This window comes from Eimeria maxima, genomic scaffold (genome assembly GCF_000499605.1).
Source record: "Eimeria maxima Weybridge genomic scaffold, Emw_scaff174, whole genome shotgun sequence".
Lineage (NCBI taxonomy): Eukaryota > Apicomplexa > Conoidasida > Eucoccidiorida > Eimeriidae > Eimeria > Eimeria maxima.
Window position 1 is genome coordinate 26,426 of NW_013564655.1, and position 22,591 is coordinate 49,016.

General features: G+C 53.4%; 5 protein-coding genes across 5 annotated transcripts; 2 read left to right on the forward strand and 3 right to left on the reverse strand.

Moving 5' to 3' along the window:
- Window positions 1-754: 754 nt before the first annotated feature.
- Window positions 755-3,767, forward strand: EMWEY_00019680 (histidine acid phosphatase domain containing protein, putative; the record flags this gene model as incomplete). The annotated part of the gene is made up of 4 exons (XM_013480231.1): window positions 755-1,003; window positions 1,238-1,787; window positions 2,117-3,188; window positions 3,479-3,767. 4 exons carry the CDS (start codon window positions 755-757, stop codon window positions 3,765-3,767), a joined length of 2,160 nt encoding a protein of 719 aa, XP_013335685.1.
- A 999-nt stretch (window positions 3,768-4,766) lies between these two features.
- On the reverse strand, window positions 4,767-5,234 carry EMWEY_00019690 (hypothetical protein, conserved; the record flags this gene model as incomplete). The annotated part of the gene is made up of 1 exon (XM_013480232.1): window positions 4,767-5,234. One exon carries the CDS (start codon window positions 5,232-5,234, stop codon window positions 4,767-4,769), a length of 468 nt encoding a protein of 155 aa, XP_013335686.1.
- A 1,914-nt stretch (window positions 5,235-7,148) lies between these two features.
- On the forward strand, window positions 7,149-13,006 carry EMWEY_00019700 (hypothetical protein, conserved; the record flags this gene model as incomplete). The annotated part of the gene is made up of 9 exons (XM_013480233.1): window positions 7,149-9,735; window positions 9,867-10,084; window positions 10,183-10,347; window positions 10,442-10,648; window positions 10,802-10,905; window positions 11,073-11,331; window positions 11,469-12,086; window positions 12,206-12,727; window positions 12,887-13,006. The coding sequence occupies 9 exons, from the start codon at window positions 7,149-7,151 to the stop codon at window positions 13,004-13,006; spliced, it is 4,800 nt and encodes a 1,599-aa protein (XP_013335687.1).
- Window positions 13,007-13,682: 676 nt separating this feature from the next.
- Window positions 13,683-16,692, reverse strand: EMWEY_00019710 (GDP-mannose 4,6 dehydratase, putative; the record flags this gene model as incomplete). The annotated part of the gene is made up of 10 exons (XM_013480234.1): window positions 13,683-13,808; window positions 14,020-14,236; window positions 14,592-14,655; window positions 14,768-14,897; window positions 15,123-15,280; window positions 15,420-15,508; window positions 15,763-15,878; window positions 16,027-16,124; window positions 16,438-16,517; window positions 16,640-16,692. 10 exons carry the CDS (start codon window positions 16,690-16,692, stop codon window positions 13,683-13,685), a joined length of 1,131 nt encoding a protein of 376 aa, XP_013335688.1.
- A 2,120-nt stretch (window positions 16,693-18,812) lies between these two features.
- Window positions 18,813-20,504, reverse strand: EMWEY_00019720 (hypothetical protein, conserved; the record flags this gene model as incomplete). Its single annotated transcript, XM_013480235.1, has 1 exon — window positions 18,813-20,504. One exon carries the CDS (start codon window positions 20,502-20,504, stop codon window positions 18,813-18,815), a length of 1,692 nt encoding a protein of 563 aa, XP_013335689.1.
- Window positions 20,505-22,591: the final 2,087 nt, after the last annotated feature.

Here is a 22,591-nt window from a genome sequence, read left to right on the forward strand (position 1 = left end):
CCTCAGCTGGTATCGCTGCGCTTTCGCGGCTTGCACCTATGACCGGTTAAAGTGCTCGTTTGAACGAAGAGAAATTGTTTTTAAGTCACCCACAACTCAAAATCCTGTACTTGTGGGTCCTTCTCGCCGTCAAACTGTCTTCTTGTACTCGGGTGTGCCTACTGCACGGTCTCCTGCGTTGCCCGGTGCTCCCCTTGACGTGTTGGCTCCTGCAGACATTAATTCCAGCTGACCGAATACGAAACAACAGACGCTCAAAAAGCTCTCTTGTATTGTCTCCCCTTCGTCCTGCGGAGCTGTCGTGGTAGCAGCCGCAGAAGTATAGTCTTGCTGCAGGCAGCAGCGGAGACTTGTACTCTGCGTTGACAGGTACTACAGCTCCTGCCGCTGCTGCGTCGCAATTCTTCATCAGAGGCCTTAGGAGCCTCATACGACCCAGGAAACCGTCCTATTCCCTCTATAGCTGTGACCCCGTGGTGCGGCTGCCGGTGCGGGTGCGGCCTTGGCTGCTCCGGCGGCGTTGGCCCTGCAGAAGCCTTCACCGCAAGTGGTCTGCCGGCAACCGACTTCTGCAGTGATTTGTTTAAAGGAAGAGCTGCGCACAAGCGGCAACGGGAACATCAGCAGCAGCACAACCATCTTCACACCTCGTGGTAGCAGCACCACCAGGAGGACCAGCAGCAGGACCAGTGGCAACACCCCCACCCTTGCATCAGCCTTTGCACGCGCAACAGAAGCAGCAGCGGCTGGCGCTATGTCTTTCTGCTGCTGGATCTCTTCAGCCCTCAAGGGGTTCCCCAGTCGTGTTTTTCTGGCCGTGTTGTTGGTGAGCTGCTCCCGTCCTGACACTGCAGCTGCTGCTGTCTCGGAGGCAGCAGTAGCATCATTATCAGCAGCAACAGAATTCCCGGAGTATTGTTTAAAGGAATGGACTGTGCAAGAAAAACGGTCGCTGCCGCCTCTGAGTGCAGCTGCTAAGGCACTGAATTTGGAGCTCCAGCAGGTACACACAGCACTCTTGCTGCTGATATCGCGCATTTCTGTTGTTATTGCAGCTGCTTTTCTTGCTAGTGCTGCTTCTGGTGCATTGGTCACTCCAGGATTTTGAACTCTCCGCTTCAGCTCCCGTTGCAGCTGCCGTCGTATTGCTGCTGTTCATCTTTGTTTCACATCTGTTTCAAAACAGCTGGTATGTGCTGCTCCAGGTACGATATCTGCTGCTGCTGCTGCCGTTCAGGTGCATGCTCTGGTGAGACACGGTGCCAGGGCGCCTTACGATCGGAATTGCTGGCAATGGGGCAGGGCTGCTGACTCCGATCTGCACAAGAGCAACAGCCGAGAAAGCAGCAGCAACAACAACAACAACACCAGCAACAGCGACACGAACAGCAGCACCGGCAGCGCCGCTGGACACCGCCATGTTGGCCCCGCCCCAGATCAAGATGCCTTGAGAAGCGATGCTGAGCGATGTCCTCCAGTGGGGCACCACAGGAACGCGGACTGCGAAGCAGCAGCAACAGAGTATGGTGGTCCCTCAAAAGGAGCTCATGCAGAGGAAGGGAGCCCACTTACATCAGCAGCAGCCGCTGCTGCCGATGCTGCAGAAGAAAGCAGACCAACACCCTCTTCAGACGTCTCAGTCGAGGATAGCAGAGGCACCAGTGACGCTAGCAGCAACAGCAGCGGCCTCTTGATTAACCCCCAAGACGCTTTGTCTGGAGCAGCAGCAGAGTTGGGGCCTCCATGGGAATGCGCCTTCCAGGAGGAGCTAGGAATGAACGACTCCCGTGAGCTGCTGCTGTTGATCTCAGTGCTGCAACTGGTGCTGCTTCTCTTTGTTCCTGTTTTTGTTGCTGCCTTTGTGGTCGCCCATTCTTAGTTGCTTTCTATATGCGAGGCTTCTGTTTCTCCTGCTGCTGGTGGTGCGGCTGCTGATTCTGTTGTTGTTTCCGTCTGTTGATAGTCGGTGCGTTGGGACTGGCTGTAGAGCTGCTGCTGCTTCCTCTGCTGTTAGTGTTGCGGCGGATTTTGCTAGTCGTTCCAAGCCTTCTCTGGCTGTCCCGGGTGAAAGTGTATTGCTGCTGCTTCTACTCTTTCCGGTGTATGTTATTCTTAGGGTCGGGTCAGCTGGCGACTCCGTCTCTGCTGAAGAAATATGTGGCGAGCCCAACGGAAACGGGTCTTTTTAGAGGCAGTTGTGTTCCCTCCAGTCTCTTAGATGAAGGACAGGCGCAGCTGCTCCACATCGGCGCCATATTTAACCAGGCCTACGTGACCCCGGCCTCTGTAACTCACAAGCAGCAGCAACAAGCGCAGCAGCAGCAGCAGCAGTTGGTGCATAAGCTGTTTTCAGCGGAGGAGTTTGGGGCTGCGCCGAGTCGGCGTTTGTTTGTGCGTTCTACAGATATATCCCGGACTCTGGCGAGCGGGGCCTTTCTGCTGGAGGCTTTTTTCAAGAACTCTGGGGTGCCTCCTCATCGCATCCAGGTCGAGACCTACGAGGTCACTTCTGACCCACTGCTGTCAGGATACGCCTCCCCAGCTGTCTCTCAGCTGAGGAGACAGGCTGAATCGAGTCCCGAATTCGCTGCCCTCACAGCCAAACACCACAAGACAAAACAAGAACTCCAGCAGCACTTACGTCTGTCGTTGGAGGAGCTCGACGCTCTGTGGCCGGAGGTTATCGTGGACTGCGCCCTCACCTACGTCTGCAGCGGCAGGAGAAACCTGCTACCTCCCCTGCTGCAGCAAAACAACTTCGCCTTAGTGCCTGAGCTGCAGCAAATCAACGACGAAATCACAAACTTCTGGACTGGGTGGGCGGACGCTGCAGCTGCAGCTGCTGCAGCTCACCCTCTTTTCCAAGAACTCGCGGAGAAGATCCTTGCCCCTATCCGCAATAATCAACAGCTGCGGCAGAAGCAGCAAGGAAGCAATAGCAGCAGGGCAGCACCAGCAGGCTCCTCAGAGCAATCAGCCCTACATCTTTACATGACTCACGATGTCACCCTGATTGCTGTCCTCGCTGCTCTGAAGGTGTATGGTGGCGTTTGGCCGCCTTATGCGTCTGTTGTTGCCTTTGAGATCTACGAGCACTTCCCACAGCAGCAAAACAGCAGCAGCATCAACAACAACAGCAGTGGGAGGAAAGGCACGAACACGCATGTCTTCCGGCTCGTATATAACGGGTGTGTGCCCCAATAGGCACGTTTCAGGGACTCTCTCCAGTAGTGTTAGCCTTAGCAGTAACAGCACCAAGCATCGCAGCTGCACCTGCAGCTATACAGGCACCAGTAGCACCACCGGCTGCATGAGCAGCAGCAGCAGGGCCATATGGCCAAATGGCGCGGCCGTTGCCACGCAGCCAGCAGCTAAATTAGCAAAACTGGGAGTAGAAGCATCTGCAGCGAGAGCAGCGTCAACAGAACTGCCCTCTAGCTCTCTGTCTGCGGTGTGCTCTATTTTTTTGTTTCCTCAGGAAAGTTCTGACAGCGAGGATGCCTGGTTGCACCGGAGACGCGCTCCTGGCCCCAGATCTCTGTAGCTTAGAAGTCCTCATACGCATATTGCTTACCCCCCCGCCTAAGCCCCCTGCGCCTGAAGAAGAGCATCAACAGCAGCAGCAGCTGCAACTGGAGCAGCAGCAGCAGGAAGGCCGGGGGGAAAAGGGGCAGAAACCTCAACAGCGAGCGGCCAATTGTCACCATCCAGAACAGCAGCAACAGCCGCACCAGTTGCAACAACTGCAGCGACAGGAAGAAATGTAGTCGATATTTTAGGGGGTTATCTCTTTGTTCGTACGCACCCTCTGAGCCAGAGCGCCTTTGTTTTTTGTATTTGGAGGGGGGAAGGATGGGGGGCCGTTTGTGGGTGCTGGGGAGGGCTTCTTCTCCCCTCAGTTGTCTTCGCACTGTTTGTACCGTGGGCTTTTTCTTTAAAACTGTTTGAAGCGTATTTTTATGCTCTCTTGAAGCTGTAGATCCGAGTACGTATAAAAACAAACACCTCTACCCATTTGCCAGAAATGGACACAAAGGACACGGAGGAAGATAAGCAAGGTGCCACCCAGGGCCAACAGGCGATAGACGTAGAGAAGATGTGCCTCGTCAAAGAGAGAATACAAGGGCGGTGGTCTGTAGGCGAATGACGCTCGCTGCTTATAGGCTTTGGTTTTCTTGTTGCTGTGCAGCTGCCTTCCGTCCTCGTTGCCTGTTTGCTTCACATGGTCCCTCTTTTTGTTGCGTTTTCTCCTCTTTTGGCGTCTTATGTTACATTTTGTTTTGATACTATCGGAAGACGATGTGGCTCTTATAGTGCTGTTATATAGATGTACTCTTCAAGTTATGAACATCTAGAAGTATACATCTATCTATATGAAAGGTGGTGCTCCTGCATAGGTGTCTGGAGGCGGGCGTGTGCATTTGGGGTGCATCGCTTGAGGCAGTTGCAGTTTGAAGAAAATCAAAATGAATTTGCAGCTCGCTGGTTTTGCTGCTGCCGGGTAGGTCGGTGCTGCATGTCTCCTCCTGTATTGCTACCCTGCTTAGGCGACGCGATTGTGCCTCTACTGCGGACGAGCGGGGACCGCTGGGGACGCCTGTCTCCTGCTTCTGCTGCGGTTGCTGCTGCTGCTACTCCCTTTATGAATACAGGAGGGAACACAGGCAGGTGCTGCAGGCGACTGAAGGCTGTTAGCAGTTTCACAGGTAACTCGTTCCAATTCTGAAGCCGGGTGCTGCAGCAAGGGCAACCCCTGTGAACCCTGTTTAGGTCTTAGCTGCACTAGGCAGCTGCACGGGGACGTCTATGTGGGGCAGTGAGCTGGCGCCTGCTGCTGACGCAGCAACAGCAGCAGCGGCGGCAGCAGTTGGAGTGCCTGCCTCTCCATCTAGTTCAATGTCCGCGAGTAGCTCCGTCGCAAAGGTCGGGCTGAAACTCTCTAGGGCCCCTTTGCTACCCATCTCCCCCGCCTCTTCCCTCAGCAGGTTGCGCTGAGACGGAGCCTGTTGGGAAGGGATCTGCAACTGCTGCATCGGCTTTGGGGAAGGTGGCAGCGGTGAGTGTTGGCCGTGCACATGTTGTTGCTGCACAGGCTGCTGCAGGTGTTGCATCTCATAGGGGGGCGCTGGGCAGGTTATTACGGCAACCGCGAAAGGAGACATTCTGTCCCCTGCCCTTAGCATCCCCTGCTGGTGCGCCGAATCTTGGTTTTGTTGGGGATCGCCAAATGCCATCTCGTTGACATTCTGGGCCCTGTATACTTCAAATGTCTCTGCATGCACCACAGCCGCGCAACAAAACCTAACTGCATCACAGACTGGACATGGCCCTCAGCTATGGCTCTTCATCTTTCGGCCGTTTGGAAAGTCCCGTTCACTACACATTGGAAGCCCTCACCAATAACCACTAAACCCCTAATCGTTAACAAGAGGGAGGCCTCTGCTCTCTAGTTTGCCCAGAGCAGCACAGTCTCGTCTACTGCCTAGGAGAGCATGCATTGCTTGCTTATTTCTGTGTGTGTCTGCCGTTGTGTGTCCGTGCTCTTTTGCCTGTCTATGGAGTGTACCCCCTTTCTCCCATCCCTGCTGAATCAACACTGTTCCCTTTCTTCACTGGAGCTGCACTGCGTAGCCTGCCGCCGACGGTGGTACAGGTAAGAGCTAAGGGCTCAAACAATGACTCAACAGCCGAATCCAAGGAGAACTGGCTCCCCCCAACGTGAGTCGAAGGCAAAGCCATAAGCCATAACCGCTAATTTGTAGCTGCAGCACTAATACATGGTTCATTTTAGTGTACAGTTTCTTTACAGCTTCTATGGGGTATCAGCTCGTTGCTGTGCAAGGTAACCGTTACAGCAAAGACCAGTGGCCCCCAATATTCATGTGAGATAGCTTAACCTGGCACTTCAACTAATACTTTAGGGTGTGTAACTCCAGCCACATGCAACGATTTGCAGTGGAGAGGGTCTGGTGGAGAGGGGGGGGGGGCCCTCCCCTACGCCCAAAGTAGGTGAGGCACCATGCTGCTTTCTGGTGAAAGAGGACGATGTTGCTGTTGCTCGTCCGTTCATTTTCCACGTCTAGTGATTTGTAGCACTACCGCTTAAGGTAGACGAGTCACCTGGGGGAGGAGACGCTGCACAAGCTCCGACCCTCTCCTCCCCCGTCTGCAGCAGCTGCTGTGGCTGATGCTGCGGTGGTCCCCCAACAGCAGCAGCTGAGGGCGAGCATGTGGATCGGAGGCGTTTGCAGCAAGCGCATCGTAACCACGGCGGCAGTATCTGTAGAAACCCCATCCCGAATTCGGGTTTTACATACACCTCAGCGTTTAAGAACGTCACGCCGCACTCAATTTCTTGCTAATCCGTTGCAACAGACGCACTCCAGTGTGTTGTGCATATAATTAGCCGCTAAAGAGGACTCAAAAGAGACCCCTAAGACAGGGGCCTCGACGACGGCGGACTTCTGCTGCGCTGCCCCTCCCATGGGTGTTCTGAGATCGCCGTTGCCTGGTGTGTTTTTCTCTCGTTTTTTGTTCTTTTAATAGTTTTGTTGATTTAAACAAACAAATCATTCAACTACAGGAGACGATGAAGCAAAGACAGACAAGGCGGGACCGCACAGCCCCCAGCCCCTATGCACAGGCACCACCTGGGCCTCTCTGGGGCTGGTCGTTGTGTTGAGCACGCGTGTAGTGCCTTAAAAATGTCCCCAAATAATTCCTGTCTTTTAAAGTTATACAACTTAATGGACACTCGAGGCCCCTAGGGGGCCCCCCCTAAAATATCGGCTCGTATACGCGCCTTCCCGTCGTCCCACCACCCGGCCCACCAAAGGAGACCTAATGCGCTTCCTCTGAGGTAAAACACCATAAAAGGCACCGGCAGCGAGTCCTTTCAAGCTTAGTTACTGAATGCTATGATCCACCCGGTGCAACAGCCGCTGTTGTTTGCTCGCAGCCTTGACTGCCTTCTTACCGAGCTACTGCTGCATCTGCTGCATCTCTGTTGTCAATCACTCTGCCTTTAAGGAGCATTACGACAGGATTTCCTACAGCTTTCACCTCAGCGTCAGCGGAACGCAGCGCGAGCGACTGCAGCGGCGGTAGCCGCTGCTGCTGCCCCCGTTGCTGCTGTGGCTAGCAAAGAGATGGAGGACTCCAATAAGGGCTCTGCTGAGCGACGTGCTGCTTCTTCTGGTTCTGTGGTTGGTAGCGATGACTGTAGCAGCGAAGATCTCAATAGCAATGCCGACGCCGTGCCCGCCAACTCGGGCGCCTCCAGTAGCATCAGCAGCAGCATGTGCCTGGGGCATTCTAAGGGGACAACTGATGCAATGCTGGCCTCATGTTTAGAAGAGGAAGAGCGGGCTGCAGCAGTTGATGCGTCTTCTGCGAGTGAAGCAGCTCCAGCTACAGCATCATCGAGAGACGGTGATGAGATGTCTGAGTTCTTTCCCTCCTTCACTCCCGGAATGTGCCTACCGTCGCCGCCGTCAGAAACCGTTGAGGCTAGTGTACGTGCACTAGCTGCTGCAGCACACGATGGCAGCACAACAGCAGCCGAAATAGACCTGCCAGGGGCTGCCTCGTGGGGATGCAAACTTCGAGGGTCTTCTCCTCAGGCATTTGCTTCATTCACAGCTAATCAACCTGCCAGCAGTAGCAGCAACAGCAACCCGCTTCAGCATGAGCACAACCAGAAACTCGAACAGCAGCGGCAGCAGCAGCTAGAACTGGAAACAAGTGTCAGTCAGCCGAACTCAGAGTTTGCTAATATGGATGACGCCTACGCTCTGCATATGGAGCTGCGGCAGCAACAGAGCCTGCTGCAACAGGAGCAGAAGCGGTGGCAGGAGCAGTTGGACGCGCTGCAGCAAGAGAAGGAGGCGCTGCTGCGCTGCATGCAGGAGCGGGAAAGAGTCTTTGCTACAGAGCGGCAACAGCAGGAAGAGGAGGAACAGCGCCTGCGGCAGCAACTTTCGGAGGCCAAACAGCAGCAAGAACAGCAGCATGGAGCCCATGCTGTGCTTCAGAATGCCATCCACAAGGCGGAAGCTGCGCAGCAGCAACTGCAACATCAACTGCAACATCAACTGCAACAGCTTGAGCAGGAGAAGGAGCGACAGCAGCAACAGAAGACGGAGCTGCAGCAGACGAGACAGCAGCAACAAGCCGAGCTGCAGCAGAAATTGACTTCGTTGCAACAAGAGGCTGCAGAACAGCAGGAGCAGGCTGCGGAGAAGCAGACACAGCTACAGCAGCAGGTTGAGGAACAGGAACAGCAAATCGAGGAGTTGAAGCAGCAGGTTGAGCAGCAGCAGCAGCAGCTTGATCAGCAGCATCAGCTGATTGAGGCACAACAAACGCTAATAGAAGACCAGAGGGAGCAGATATCGGCGCAACAGCAACAGCTCGATGAGCTGCAACAGTTAGTAGAGACGCAAGAGAGCTATGCTGCCCAAGTACACGCTCTCAAGCAGCAGTTGGAGCAGGAGCAGGAGCAGCAGCAACTGTTGCAGCACCAACTCCAGCAGCAACAGCAGCAGCAACAACAATCACAAATGCAGCAGCCGCAACAACAATCGCATGCAAGCCGTATGGAAGCTGAGCTTCGCAGTCGTCTGGTGCAGCAGAAGGAACGCCTTCTCGACCAGCAGCAGCAAGAACAGCTGCAGCGACAGCAGGCCCTTGACGCTAAAGAGCGCGAGCTTCAGCTAAGGGAGAAACAGCTCAAGCAGCAGCAGCAGCTGCTGCTGCAGCGACAGAGATATTCCAGCGACGATAAGGATATTGCGGAGTTGGTCGATGACGAAGGATTGCAACAGGTTCGGGGAACCCAACAGCGTTCACAGGATTCGCTGCAAGAGCAGCAGCTGCAACAGCAGCAAAGGGAGCAGCAGCTGCGGCAGCAGCAGCTGCAGCAGCAACAGGAGGAGCTTAACAAACAGCGGGATCAGCTGCAAAAGCAACAGCAAGAGCAGCAGCAAAGGGAGCATCAGCTGCAGGAAACGCAGCAGCAACTGCAGCAGCAGCAGCAGCGGCACGAAGACGAGATACACAAGCTAGAAGAGAGACTACAGTCTCTCCTAAGGGAACAGCAGCAACAACGGGGCCTGCAGCAAGAGCGTGAGCAGCTGCAACAAGAGAAGCAGCAGCTAGAGGAGCAGCGCGGGAAGCTGCAACAGCTCGACGCAGAGCTTACCCAGCAGCAGGAGCACTTATCCAGAGAGCGCATGCAGCTGCAGGGGGTTGCTGAGCAGCAGCAAGAGCACTTCCGGATGCTGCAGCAACAGTTGCAACAGCAGCAGGAGCAGCAAGCGCTGTTACAACGGCAGCAAGAGCTGCAACAGGAGCAGCAGCAAGTGCTTATTCAGAGAGAGCGGAAAGTGCTGCTCCATAGGGAGCTGAGGATGGTTGCGAGGATGCAGCAAAAGCAGCATAGCAGCGGGCACCCCAGCAGCCGTAGGAGCTGCAGCAGCATCAGCAGCAGCGGCAGCTGCACCGAAACGCCGGAACACGACAGCCCTTGCGCTGAACCACCAACATTCATTAGGCGAAAGCTGGAAAGCTACAAGAAGCAGCAACTTCAACTCGTGCAGCAAATGCAGCAGCAGCAGCAGCTTCTGGAGCAGCAGGAGGAGGTGCTCCAGCGTCAGCAACAACAGCTTTTGGAACTTCGGAACGAAAAGGCGCAGCTTCAAGAAAAGCTCCAGGGCCAAGCGCACCTCGAAACAGGTATTGGAGGAACTTTGCCGCTGCTTTTTTTGTTGCATACGTCTGCTGCTGTTTCCGTTGCATGCATCTGCTGGTTTTCAGTGCTGCAGCAGCACATCTGGACGTTCGGACGTGTGTCTCATTTCGAACAGGCGTCGAGAAACGCGAACACCGGGGGCGGTCGGCCGAATCCAGCAGCAGTAGCAGCAGCAGTAGTAGCAGCAGCAGCAAGCAGGAGTTGCTACAGCAAGTGCTGGCTCTGCAGCATGAGGCCGCGAGTTTGGAGAAGATTCAGCGGAGTTACGAAGCAGAAAATATGCAACTGACGCAGGCAAGGAGGGGAGCTGGGGAGGGGAGCTGGTCTGTCTTAGTTTGTTGGGTGTTTCGCCTTCCTGTTGCCGTCTTTTACTCTTTCTTGTTGTTTCCAAATGACTATTCCTTGTGTATGTTGCTGGTTGCGCTATGCAGCGGTTAAAGGAGCAACAAGAACGGCAGCAGCTACAACAGCAGCAGCAGCAGCGCCTCGAGTTCCTCCTCGCTTCGAAGCAGGATGAGCTACAGCAGCTGCAACAAATACACAGGCAGCAGCGGCTGAAGCTGGAGGCTGCCGAGCACGACAACTCGCTGTTGCATGTAAGTCGCATTCAGTTAGGCCCACTGTTGTTGCTGCTGTTACTGTTGCTGGAACTGCACAGGGCGCCTGTGGTGCTGCTGCTCGGTGCTGCAGGAGGAACTGGAAATGCGGTCACGGCTGGCTTCAGCAGCCCTTGCAGAGGCAGAACAACAGTTGCGGCAGCAGCAGCAGCAGCAGCAAGACAAGCAGCAGGAGAGCTCTTCACAAGCTAGTGCACAGCAAGCGACTCAGCAACAGCAGGAGCATAGTGCAGCAGTGGCGAAGGAGCTGCAAGATCTTCATGAGCTCGTGATTTGTGCGGTGAGTACCCTCTTCTGGTTTCCCTTGCAAGTTATATGTTCCAGTGGACAGCAGCAGCATCAGCAGCGGCCTTTTGTGCTGGATTCAGCCGCTTCCTGTGCTGCATCGCCCGCTTTTGTCTGTCCTGCCCTACTCTCTCTTTCTGCGGTGCAGGAGGCCAAGGCAGCTGGGGAGCGAATGCACCTGGAGGAAGAGTTGAGGCGTCAGCGGCAACACTTTGAAGGCCTCATCTCTGCTAAAGATGCAGAACTCCAAAAGTACGTTCTAGGGTATTGCGTCTAGGGTTTAGGGTCCAGAGTTTTCGTTCAGGATTCTTAGATGCAGTGCCAGTGGGGCGCCCCAGTGGGTCGTTCCGCTAGTTTCCACTGCTGTTTCTGCTGCTTTGGACTTACATGCTGCTAGTTGGGCCATTTCTGTGTTTCAGGCTGCTGCAGTCTATGGGGCGAGGCGCTGCGGAGACTGAGGGCGGCGACGGAGACATGAGCACCAGCAGCAGCAGGTCCTCCGCACTGCAGCAACATGACGGCCTGCCGCGGTTGCGGGAGGCAATCTCAGCAGCAGCACCAGAGCAGGCAGCAACAGCGGACGCCGAGGTCTCAGAGGAGCGGGATGACAGGGAGGAGTTGTTGCAGAGGCTGAAGCAGCTGTCCTGCACTGCAGCAACAAAGGAACGGCTGTTGCAGGTACACACAGGCAAAAATTCCCCGTTAGCTGCAGCGGAGCAGCAGCACCAGGCAGCACTAGATGCACAGAACAAGCAGGCACTGCAGAAGCAGCAGCAGTAGCAGTAGCAGCACGTGTGTCGGTGGTTTTGCCACAGGGCCGGATAAAGTCGCTGGAGCAGCAGGTCGCAGCGCAGCGCGCCTACTATCAAGCAAGGCTCAGACCTCTCAGTGGCAACTCCTCGTCCGGCAAAGCCCTGACCAGCACAAGCAGGAGCAGGAGTGACAGCAACAATGCAGCGACGAGCAGCAGTAAAGGCAGATCAGGCAGCAGCAAGCCACTGCTGCCGATTGAAGGTCCCCTGTTCCCTTTGCTTCATCGAGAGAACTGTGCCTTAGGCACTCTCTTTGCCTTCTGGCAGCTATGCGAGCTAACCTTTTCAGAATATCTGCTGCAGGCGCAGAATCAGCAGCAGGACCAGGAGCACCAGGAGCAGCAGCAGGAACAGCAGCTCAGGGCTCTTGTTTCTCTTGTCTTTCCTGCTGCATTCCACGGGAGTCAGAGGGTTGGCTTCAAGGACTTTGAGGCAGCGCTGCAGCGGGTGAACTGCCATGCGCGTCGATCGGACAGCATCGGCGCCTGGTTGCTGCTGTCCGGCGCCCACCAGCAGCAGCAGTTGCAACAGCTGCAAGGGGACCCGCTTCTGGAGCAGCGGAGAGAGGCCGCAGCGACCAATGCCTACATTGATGGAGCTACCCTTCTCCGGCGGGCCAAGGTGCTGTTTGTACACTTGAGTTGCTGGAAAAGAGTCAAGCAGCAGTGTCGGCAACTGTAGGGGCATTGACAGGTTAACCATAAGTTTCCCGGGTGTCCTTCGAGTTTGTGTGCATGCAGCAAACAGACCCAACTTTCCTCTTTTTCCACTACGCGTCGTTGCTAAAGCGGCTGCAGCATCAGCAGGATAAGAAGAGACGACTAAAGGAGACAGCTCAGCTGCTGCAGCAGCAGCTGCTCCAGGCGCAACAGCAGTTACAACAGTTTCAACAGCAAGCACCAGCTCAGCAACAGCAGCAGGCGTTGCAACAGCAGGTTCAGCTGCAGCAGCAGCAGGCGTTGCAAAACCAAGCAGCTTTTGCTGCTTCTGCACCTCTTCGTGTGCAGAAGCCGTGGCTAGAGGAAACCATTGTGCCCACGAATGCAATGCGGCAGTTGGAGCAGCAGCAAGTCGTTGCAGCTCCCGCGTGGTCGCCCCGTCCAGACATGTACATCCAGCTGCTGCAGCAGGCAAATTCCGCGCTGCAGCAGCAGCAGCAGCTTCTTCAGGAAAACTGCGCACTTCGGCAGCAGCTCGCCTCGTGCACCAGCAACCAGGCAGCAGTGCCGAGGGTAGCACGGCAACAGAATGTTCAAGAAGCGGTGGGTGGCCGGTGCAACACAAAAGCCAGCAGCAGTACATGCAGAAGCACAAGCACCTGTATCTTTTATGAGAAACCGACGTGTGCGTGTGGGCTTCCTTAAGTATGGCTGCTGGCAAATGTGTACCGTTATACTGCGGATGCTGTGTGCCCCTTGCAGCAGAAGCGCGTGCTGGCTCTGCAGCAGCTCTTAGCAGACCTGCTACAGCGTCTAAAGGAGAAGCAGAGAGTCCAGCAACAACAAGCAGGCAATGCAGTGCAGCCGCTGCCGGACCACTGAACTGCCACAGCATAAAAGCAGTATTGCTGATGCCTGTGCGCCATACGACCGCTGCAGCAGCAGGCACAGGATGTGGCTGCTGCTGCTGCAGGTCCTGTGTACGAAGGGCAACAGTAGTGTAGGAATGTACTGCTGCAGAAGCAGCAGCAAGTCCACTTGATACAGAGGGATTCATGATGAGCAGCAATTGCATAAACCCTGGGAGATGTAGCGTTTTGAATGGCCGTTTTGCAGCATCGGCTGCTGCTGAACAGCAGCTGCTGCTGCTGCTATGCAGTCGACTTCGCTGCTGCTGACGATGATTAAATGAGTAGAACAAGCCCCTCTTCTTGGCTGCTTTCCGTCTATATGCTAGACTGCGATGGCTCGAAATACAAGACTGCACGAGGTCTTGTCTCAGCAACTATAAGTCGCGAAGACTTCATTGGCTGTTTCGGTGAAGAAACCGTTGTGTGTCTAAAACAGGTCTGAAGCACAAAGGTGCGGCATTCTTGTTCCCGACATGTTGTTGCTATTTTTTAACGTTATGCTACCTAAGAACATGCGGCTACGCTGAGCGCACGTTGTCTTAGTCTTTTGTGTGTGCGCCAGTATGCGCACTACCACTCTACAAAACCTGCTGGGCTGGTGGTAGCTGCCCAGCATCTGGTGTGCTGCAGCATCAACAGCCCTGCATCTAGTCAAACAGCAGCTCTGCAGCGTCTCCTATGTGATTGGCTATGCGCTGGTTGCACTCCGATAACGTTGGGGGATGCAAACCCGCAAGACGCATGTCGCATTGCAGCATCTCAAACACCAGCTCCTGAGACACGCACCGGCACAGCACAACCAATTATGCAGCAACAGCAATGAATCAGCAGCAACCATCAATGACTAGCAGCAATTAAACAGCAGACACTGAGAAATCGAAACACGCAAAGGCCACCACTGCAGGGGACAATCGTAGGCAACGTGAAGCCACCTTTGGCAATGTCTCCCCTTTCTACTGCTGTTGGGGTTGTTACTGCTATTACTACTGTACCGCCGCTGAAGTTGGTGGTGCTGCTGTTTGTTGAAGGTGCAAAGCGCACAGTAAAGGTGGTTTCCGGACGCCAGTTTAGCTCCGATCGGATGCGTGAGGCATCTCCTTTTAGAGCGTCAACTTCAGTAGGACGGAAGTGAGCAGAAGAGACCCGCACTAGGATCCGACCTCCGCAGCTCCCTACTTCCTGCAGACCCTTCCCCTTCCACCTGCGCAGATACCGCACAATATACTCCAGATGTTGCAGCCTGCCTGAATTCGGTCAGTACACAGACGTCCCCAATAAATAACAGCTGTTCAACGACTCCAAACCCACCTACACACGACTCAGCCATAGAACGAGCCGGTTTAACAACCCTTTGTTCAATCGCAACAGCGCCAACATCATTTCAAATACTCATTCCAATATATGCGTCATTTCAAATGCTCAAATTCACAATCCATACTGTCTAATGTACTCGAGCTCAATGGGGAATCCTGAGCAGATATCTCCCGCCTGCAACGCCAGCTGGTGAGCATATGCCTAAAGGTGCACCGGCTCAGATGATAGTTTGTTTCGCTCACTGAAGAGGGAGGTTTGCGATGGCGAACGCCAATTGACAGAATTCCCGGACGGAATGTTGTTTGCCTGCAGGCAAAAAAAAGGAAAGGCCTCAGACTGCTCGTGACTTGTGTCTCATGCACGTTGCTGTAAAATACAAACTACCCTAAAGGGTGCAGGGTGGTGCTGTAACGCTTACCAGTAGCCACTACGTAATCTTTGGGGACCTTCTGCTGCAGCATGAGCCACATGCTCTTCACGTAGTCACGCGAATGGCCCCAGTCCCTGCGGGCGTCTAAGTTGCCAAGTTCGAGACAAAGGCGTTCTCCCTGTAGCAGTACAAAAAATGAATTGCACCACGCTTTCTCAAGTGTTCCCTTGTTCCCCTCTCTGCTCACGCGGTGTCCGTGGGGACACCATATGCAGATACTGTGTGGGAGAGCGAGGCGGAACTGGAACCCAGCAACTCCGACCTCAGCCAGCAAAAAGCGAAGGTAGGTCCCCGCAAAAACACAAGAGCAGGACTTGAACAAATAAGAAGTTGATAAGCTCACCTTCAAAATGCTTGCAATTCCCATTGTAATTTTTCTCGAGACAAACGTGGTGCCTCTCCTGGGGCTCTCGTGGTTGAAGAGAATGCCGCTAACGCAGAAAATTCCATAGGCCGAACGGTATGTCTGCACCGTGAAGTGCCCATACAGCTTGGAGACACCTGCAGCAGCACCAGCACCAGCACGTGACCCCGCATGCATGGCGCTACTACAAACTGCCTCAGCAAGCAACGAGGCAACAAAAGCAGGCAATGCCAGACCTAAAGATACCAGGGGAGTTGGAGTGATACTGGTTATTACCATAAGGAGAACAAGGCTTAAAAGGAGTCTCTTCGTTCTGTAGGTCAACCGAGCTAGACCCAAACATCTCCGACGACGAGGCTTGAAACCTGAAACGCAGCAACAGAGGCCTCCTAAATGCAACAGAAGACTAAAATTTTCTTGGTTGACAAGAAATATGCTTCAGAAGGAAGGGACAACACTGAGGTACTCAGGAGTTGGATAAAAGGCAGTTGAGACAAAACCCCAGCAGCCTTCTTCGCTGCCTGCAGCTGCAAGTAGCAACGCAACTGCTCATTAATGGAGTCCCCCGTTACAGACACTCCAAGCCCTAAATATGTGCATGCAAACAGCTGCTGCTCACACCCGCGTCTCATTGGCAAGGCCTGCAGCCCGAATGGCATCGAGCACACGCAGCACTCCGACGGCGGTTGATTCGGTGGTTTGTATAGGCATGTCAAATGAGACCTTCACGTGACTCTGCGAATAATACAAATACAGCAGACCCTGTAACCGCACATTCCACCGTCCTACTTCGAAACGCAGTGCTCTGAGAGAGCTAAGTTAGCTACAGCTCACCCAACTGGCAGCAGCAGTTCAGCAGTAGGTCAGTTGTAGCAAAACCTACTTGGGCAGCTAGATTGTACACCTCGTGGGGGCGCACTCGGGAAATTATGTCAAAGAGGGAAGTCGAATCCACGACGTCACCACAGTGTAGATGTAACCCTAAACACACACAAATACGAAGACTACAAAAGTGAAGGTGTTGAAGCCTCTGCGTTTAGCTATGTAAACATACCATATGCATACAAACTTGAATATCTTTTATTTACGAACACACAATCGAGTACCTACTGTGACGGCAGGTTAAAAGCAGCAAGCCGGAGGAAGCAAGAAGCTTCCTGGGAGCCTGCGTCCTTTCGAAGGGGATAACGTACGGTCGACTATCGACAGGAGCCTTTCGGTGTTTGTGGTGCTGCTGTGGCGAACGACGCCGTGCACTTCATACCCCTTTTGCAGCAGGAACTCTGCAAGATACCTGCGAACAGCGCGGGCACCGACGCCGCAGCTGGAGAATCATTAAGCCCGGGGGCTCCACCCAAACCAATATGTTCCCCACTGCACAGCATGTAAAAAGAAACAACCTGCGTAGACATGGGCGTGAATGAGGGTGAGTTCGCATCTCATAGTTGGTAGTGGTCTCCTTAGGGGGCGCAGGCGAGAGTCGGCTGCAGACTTACGAGCCATCTTGTCCAGTAATACCAGTGATAAGTGCTCGACGCAGAGTCGTCATTCTAGTGGTGAAGTAGAAGAAGCTTCCTCCTCCCTACTGGTGCAGCAATCTGGGCTGCTCCTCTTGACAGCGCGCCGAACGTCCAGGTGTTACGGGCCGAGCCGCTCATGGAGACGGAACGTGGTCGCAAAAAGTGTGATTCGAAAAACTTCTATTGAATTTGAATTTCAAATTATCCAATTAATAGTTTGCAAGGGAGGATAAAGCACTCTGAACACCCAAGCGGCGGCTCAGCGCTCACTGGAACTTGTGCACGAGGCGGGTGACTCGCGGTGTGCAATGAGGAAAGTCCAGTATTGCCATATCGTTTTGGAGAAGAAATGTCGATTGGTTAATGCTGTTTTCTCTAAATAAAGAACAAAACGGTCTCTGACCTTTCCAGCGGGTTTCTGTAGCCGGCTGCCCAGCCGAAATCGAGACCCCCAGAGAACATGCAATAATGCGCAGTTCGACATGCTTCAGCTATGGAGGCTTTCAGGGGAAAAAACACTATACCAATGTTTCTACTCCACTTCACACATGTTTGTACCCTTTAAACGGTTGCATTGGCCATGCCGGAGCCAGTGACACAGCCGATTATACCCTGCATTGTTTTGTTCTGCTCGCCCTTGTCTTCTTTGCTCCTCTGCAGTTGTCATCACCCTCTTGCCTGCCTTGAACACTACTGTAAGTAAGCGTAGCGGAAGGTCTGTTACAACCTGCCGATATCGCAGTCAGTCATGGGGCCAGCTGTACGAAGTTCGTCTTCGCTCGGTTGTATGTGGGGACAAACAGGGGGGGTGTAGAGGTGGTTGAAACCAAACTAGCGCTTAGAAAGCAAGCAAACCTCTATGCAAGCACAACATTTCCCACAATAATCCAGAACAATTCGGCAGGAATGGGCTGAATTCAAAGTTGGCTGCCAGTCTTATTCGGGGTAAACCTAGCGGGTACATGCATGTGCCCCATCGAGTGACTACAATTGAACACTCTGTCTAGCCAAATTCTCGCACTTCTTTTTTCGTTTGGCATATCTTGTCTACATGCTTCCATGGGCTGTGTGCAACAGCTACAGCATTAGCCGCACTGGCATTGAAGAAAGCTTGGAGCGGGCTTTCGACGCAGCCAGTGCCTTCCTTCGTACTTCTACTTTGCGCTTCTTGGACAAAACTTCTGTCAGACTGATTGGAATAGCACGTAGGCCGCCCTCAGTAGAGTGGAAATCGTTGGAGAGTCTCAACTGTGCAACGTGTGCTGGTTGGAGGACAGAAGCCTGCATCGAAAGCAGGGGGAGTCTGAGAGGCTCCATAGTTCGTGCATTCTTCTGAGAAATAGCCTTTCAATGCAGAATAGCCTGTTCTCTCCCATCTGAGAAGCGGTTGATACGCCCTCAGCGGGGCAACGCTTGGACATCTACAACAGCCTTCTTTCCCTAGGTTTCTGCTGACTGGTGGGGTGCATTCGGCTTCTAATTGTTTCTTCACTCGATAGACGAAATATTAAAGCGTTTCTCCTCCTAACGGGAAAGGCTTGCTTCTGCTGTGGATGCAGCTGGAATGCTGCGCAAGGTAAGCAGGAACACAGGATCAAATGTGTCTCTATACAAAATGTTATTTAGTTAGGTGTTTCAGACAAAATGTGCCACAAGGCGGTGAAGCTGAGCGTTGCCACCACTGGCGCTGCCTGCATGTTGACGAAGCAGTTCAACACACGGAAAAACCCTTTTCCGCTATTGACGCTTGTGAAACTATTCTTCTGCTTATCTCAGTTGAAACCATTTGCACACTGGCACTTCCACGTTTACTAAATCTCCTCTTGGATGTCGCATTTTCATGCAAATGCAATGCGACGTAGTGATGCTCAGGTGTCCCAGGCCCTGCAGCCAGAGAGACTTAAGCTTACACAGGTAGCACACAGTGTTGTTCGCCCACGGAACACACAAGCATATATCGATTAACATGAACAGGTGTGCATAGACATTAATCGACCGGGCGAAGATGTATGGAGGCAAGATGGTGGCTTCCACACCCAGCGCCAGCAGCAGGTGTCTTCCGGTGCTCATTTCGAGAATGCCGTTCAACCTATTAAACAGCTTCAACACTTGAAACTTCCCATTCCAAGTGCTCTTGGGATCCCGGCTGCTACTGTGCATTTTCATGTGCTTCCGGAGAATCTGGCATGCTTTCTGCAGCAACTGTGTTGTCAGCCTCAGAAGGGGAGGCAGCCCCGTCTGCTGGTTCTCCCGATGCCGGCTCCTGGTCCGGCTCCGCTTGTTCTTCTACTGGCTGCTCCGTGGCCTCTTGGGGGGCAGATGCGTCCTCTGCAGTACTCTCTGCTCCAGTGCCTGCACCAGGGGCCTCTTCTACGGCTTCAGCAGTTCCTTCGAGTGTTCCTGGTTGTGTTTCTCCTGCTGTTTCCTCCAGCATTGGTGAGGAGGAGTCTTCCGCCGTTGGAGGAGTCTCTGCTTCAGGAGCCTTTTCTTCGGCGGCAGTTGTTTCTTCGGGTGCTCCTGCTTGTGTTTCTCCTGTTGTTTCTTCCACCGTTGGTGAGGAAGAGTCTTCCATCTTGGGAGGAGCATCTGCTTCAGGAGCCTTGTCATCCGCGGCAGTTGTTTCTTCGGGTGCTCCTGCTTGTGTTTCTCCTGTTGTTTCTTCCACCGTTGGTGAGGAAGAGTCTTCCATCTTGGGAGGAGCATCTGCTTCAGGAGCCTTGTCTTCCGCGTCAGTTGTTTCTACGGGTGCTGCTGGTTGTGTTTCTCCTCCTGTTTCTTCGTGTGCCGGTTGGGAGGGGAGTTCTGGTGGGGAAGGCTCTTCAGAAGGGGCAGCCAAAGATGGGCTGATGTCAGCAGACCCTTCTTCAGAGGGATGTGCACCGCTTACCTCCCCGCAGTTCTCTGCAAGGTCTGCAGCATCATCTGCAGTCTCAGGCTGATTTTCGCTGTCTGGCGTTTCACCTGTTTCCTCCTTGAGCTCCCCTCCGCTTTGTTGCTGCTCCAGCAGGTGTTTTTGATTTTCCATCAAGTCATAGACGCTCTTGAGAAAGGCTGCACCTCCTGCAAGGAAGAGGCCAAAGTGCGACTTGGAGAGGTACTCGTAGAGCACTTTAAGCAATTCGTTCACATTGAGATTTGAGAAATCGACTCCTGCTAACGGGATGGAGGCCAAAAGGGCAACGACACCCAGGATCAGCACCGTCCGGCCTTTTAGGGTGGGCTGCACTGTCTGTCCTGATTGAGTGGCAGAATTCTGTCTGGCGTTGAGACTGCGAATCAACTCCAAGAACCCAGCAATGATGCAGCCTACAGCCACCTTCGAAGCGGACTTGATTCCAAGTTTGTCCATCATCTCCAAAGCGGAACGCACAGTGGCCTCCACTGACGAAGGCTGAACGCGAGCTTGGGGAGCTTGGGGTTGGCGCCCTGCCGTTGACATCGTGACACCGACCAACAGCAGCAGTACGCCGAATGCCAACATCTTGCGGCCTCGGACATGGTTGGATGAAGCGGTGGAGTTAGATGCAACTGCATCACCTGGCGTGGCTCCTGTAGAATCTTCTCCTGTTTCCGTGTTGTGTGCCGCTGAGAGCTCCAAGGACACCCCACCGTGCGGCGCACCACCGTCGATTGCAATATTGGCAGCGCTGGCGAGCTCAGCAAGAAGAGCTTCTGGGGTGTATACATTTCCTTTTTCAATGTCTTCACCTTTTGATGACTCGGACACTGCAGGTTCGCCAACTGAAACGGTCACGTTGCTGAGCTCCGCCGGCTGGTCCGCCGCCGAAAACGTGATGCCGCACAGGAGCAGTGCTGCTGCAATAGCACCTTGGCCCCACATCTTCGAGGTATAAGGCCTTGTGATTAAAGATAAAAAACCTACCTCGAGAAGGTGAACGCGGACAGCGCTCTGAACTCTGCAATGCGGCCGCCCTTGTCAAGCGCCTGACTGACTGACCGGCCCTGCCTTCCGCAACAAACTGCAGAGGGGGCAAAACCCGTGGCAGTTGGCGATGCAGAAGTCTAACCGGTATGGGCGTCTCTAAAAGACATCCAGAAACATGTATTTGAAGATAGTTTTGACGGAAGAAAAGGGATCCACCCGTCGGCGGTCTCTGTCAGCGCGCTGATTGCGGCGGCGAGACGGATCGCTGGAGGCCTGCCCGTGAGAAGCATCCCCCCCACATGGCAGGTATCCTTCATTTCACCGTTAGAACCAAGAGAAACTAAAACAAGGACTTATTTACTTTCATTTATTGAAGAAAGTTTTGGTTGGATGCCGAGAGTGAACTTCAGCTTCTTCCGAGCAATTCCCTCCAACTCACCGGACGGCGCGGTCCGTCAAGGGCATCCTGCAAATTTCTGCAGTGTCCCATTAGGAAACCTTCCCAAATATTCAACGTTTTTCATTGTACAATTGCACACCCTTGTGAATTGTTTGGGAGTGCTGAGAAGGAAGCACGAAGAAGAAAGGCATCGGGCGGTTTCAACGTGTGAACCGAACGTCGATGGAGCGAGTCGACTGCACAGAGTTCCTTGCACAACAAAGCATGTTAGTAGCTTTTAACAACGGAACTAGATGAAATTAGAAAGTATATAAAAATATCATGGAAAATATGTCTAACATAGCCAGTTTTTAGTGTTTATGACGCGAGCGGTTACCGGGCGACATGGCGTACCGGGGGATGGCGAGCAGAAAAACGGATGGAACGCTAGTGAAATGCAACATTTGCCATACTTGAAGCATACATCACTGCACGATAAAAAACAAAAAGCCAATACTTTACGGATCCAACGGGCAATAGGCTTGCAACCCTTGCACCAGTCAAGTACATATCTACGATTGAACTTTGTGGGTGAGGTCTTTCGGCTCGTACAATCCTTTGCCGGTGATCTCGGATGTCGAAGCTCAACCTTTTGAGTACGTTGTTTTTGAACAATTGGGCCTTCATTCATTCAGGTGTGACCTTCGGATCTGCCTGCTCCTTACAATTATATATACTTTTCTTAAGTTTCCGCACTCGTTGCAGATGCCCAGCCTCGCAATAGGCAAGGCATAGAAAATCTCTAACTGAAGATGAGGCGCCTACAGTCCAACGCAAATGAATGGAATATTGAATAAATGACTCATTTAACGCAGCCTTTAGTGCAAAAAAATCTCCGTATCAGGCAACCCCAGCGATTGGCAGAAACCCGACGGAAAACGCTAAGGTAGTTACAATTTAATGATCCTAGTCGATCTTACGCACGAACCCTCCTGAGGTAAAGTGGAACGGAATGCTTAGACTAATGGCATCACCAGAAAAGCATCTGGCGTTTCCTTCCGTTCCCTACTGTCCCTAAGCACTGTGGGCGATAGCCCTGGGTGGACATTGGTCAGCTTTTACTTGGCCATCAATAGCCAGCCTGCCCGCAAGCACGAATACATATGATGGGCTTCACACCTACCGCGTTACATCCGCTTCATAATCCACCAGCAAGTAGCTAGATCGAGGAGGGACCACAAAATAGCGAAAGACGCCAGCGCCCCATACAAATAAAAAGGAAGGAACATGGAGCGCCAGCTGCCAATACTGCATATGTTTGCTACTGATGCTACAGGCCTGCATATCGCTGCGGCCTGCTTGCTAAGCGAAGCATTAACCGGCCGTTCAAGGGGATCTGTGTCTTGCTCCTGGATTGAGAGTAACGTGTATGTCCCACAAGGACTTCTGGGGAAATGAGTCGAACAAATGCTACGCTGAAATCTGCCGTCCACTTAACGCGATGACATCAAGCTGAGTTGCTTCACACGTGCTTCCAGGATCTCAGTCACATCCAGTTACTTCTCCTTACATCGATGTTCGTGCCACTGAGGAGTCCAGTGTGGTTTGGTGGGGGGAAGGGGGTGAAGGGGGGGAGTGGGGGGATGTACGCGTGCCCATGCTT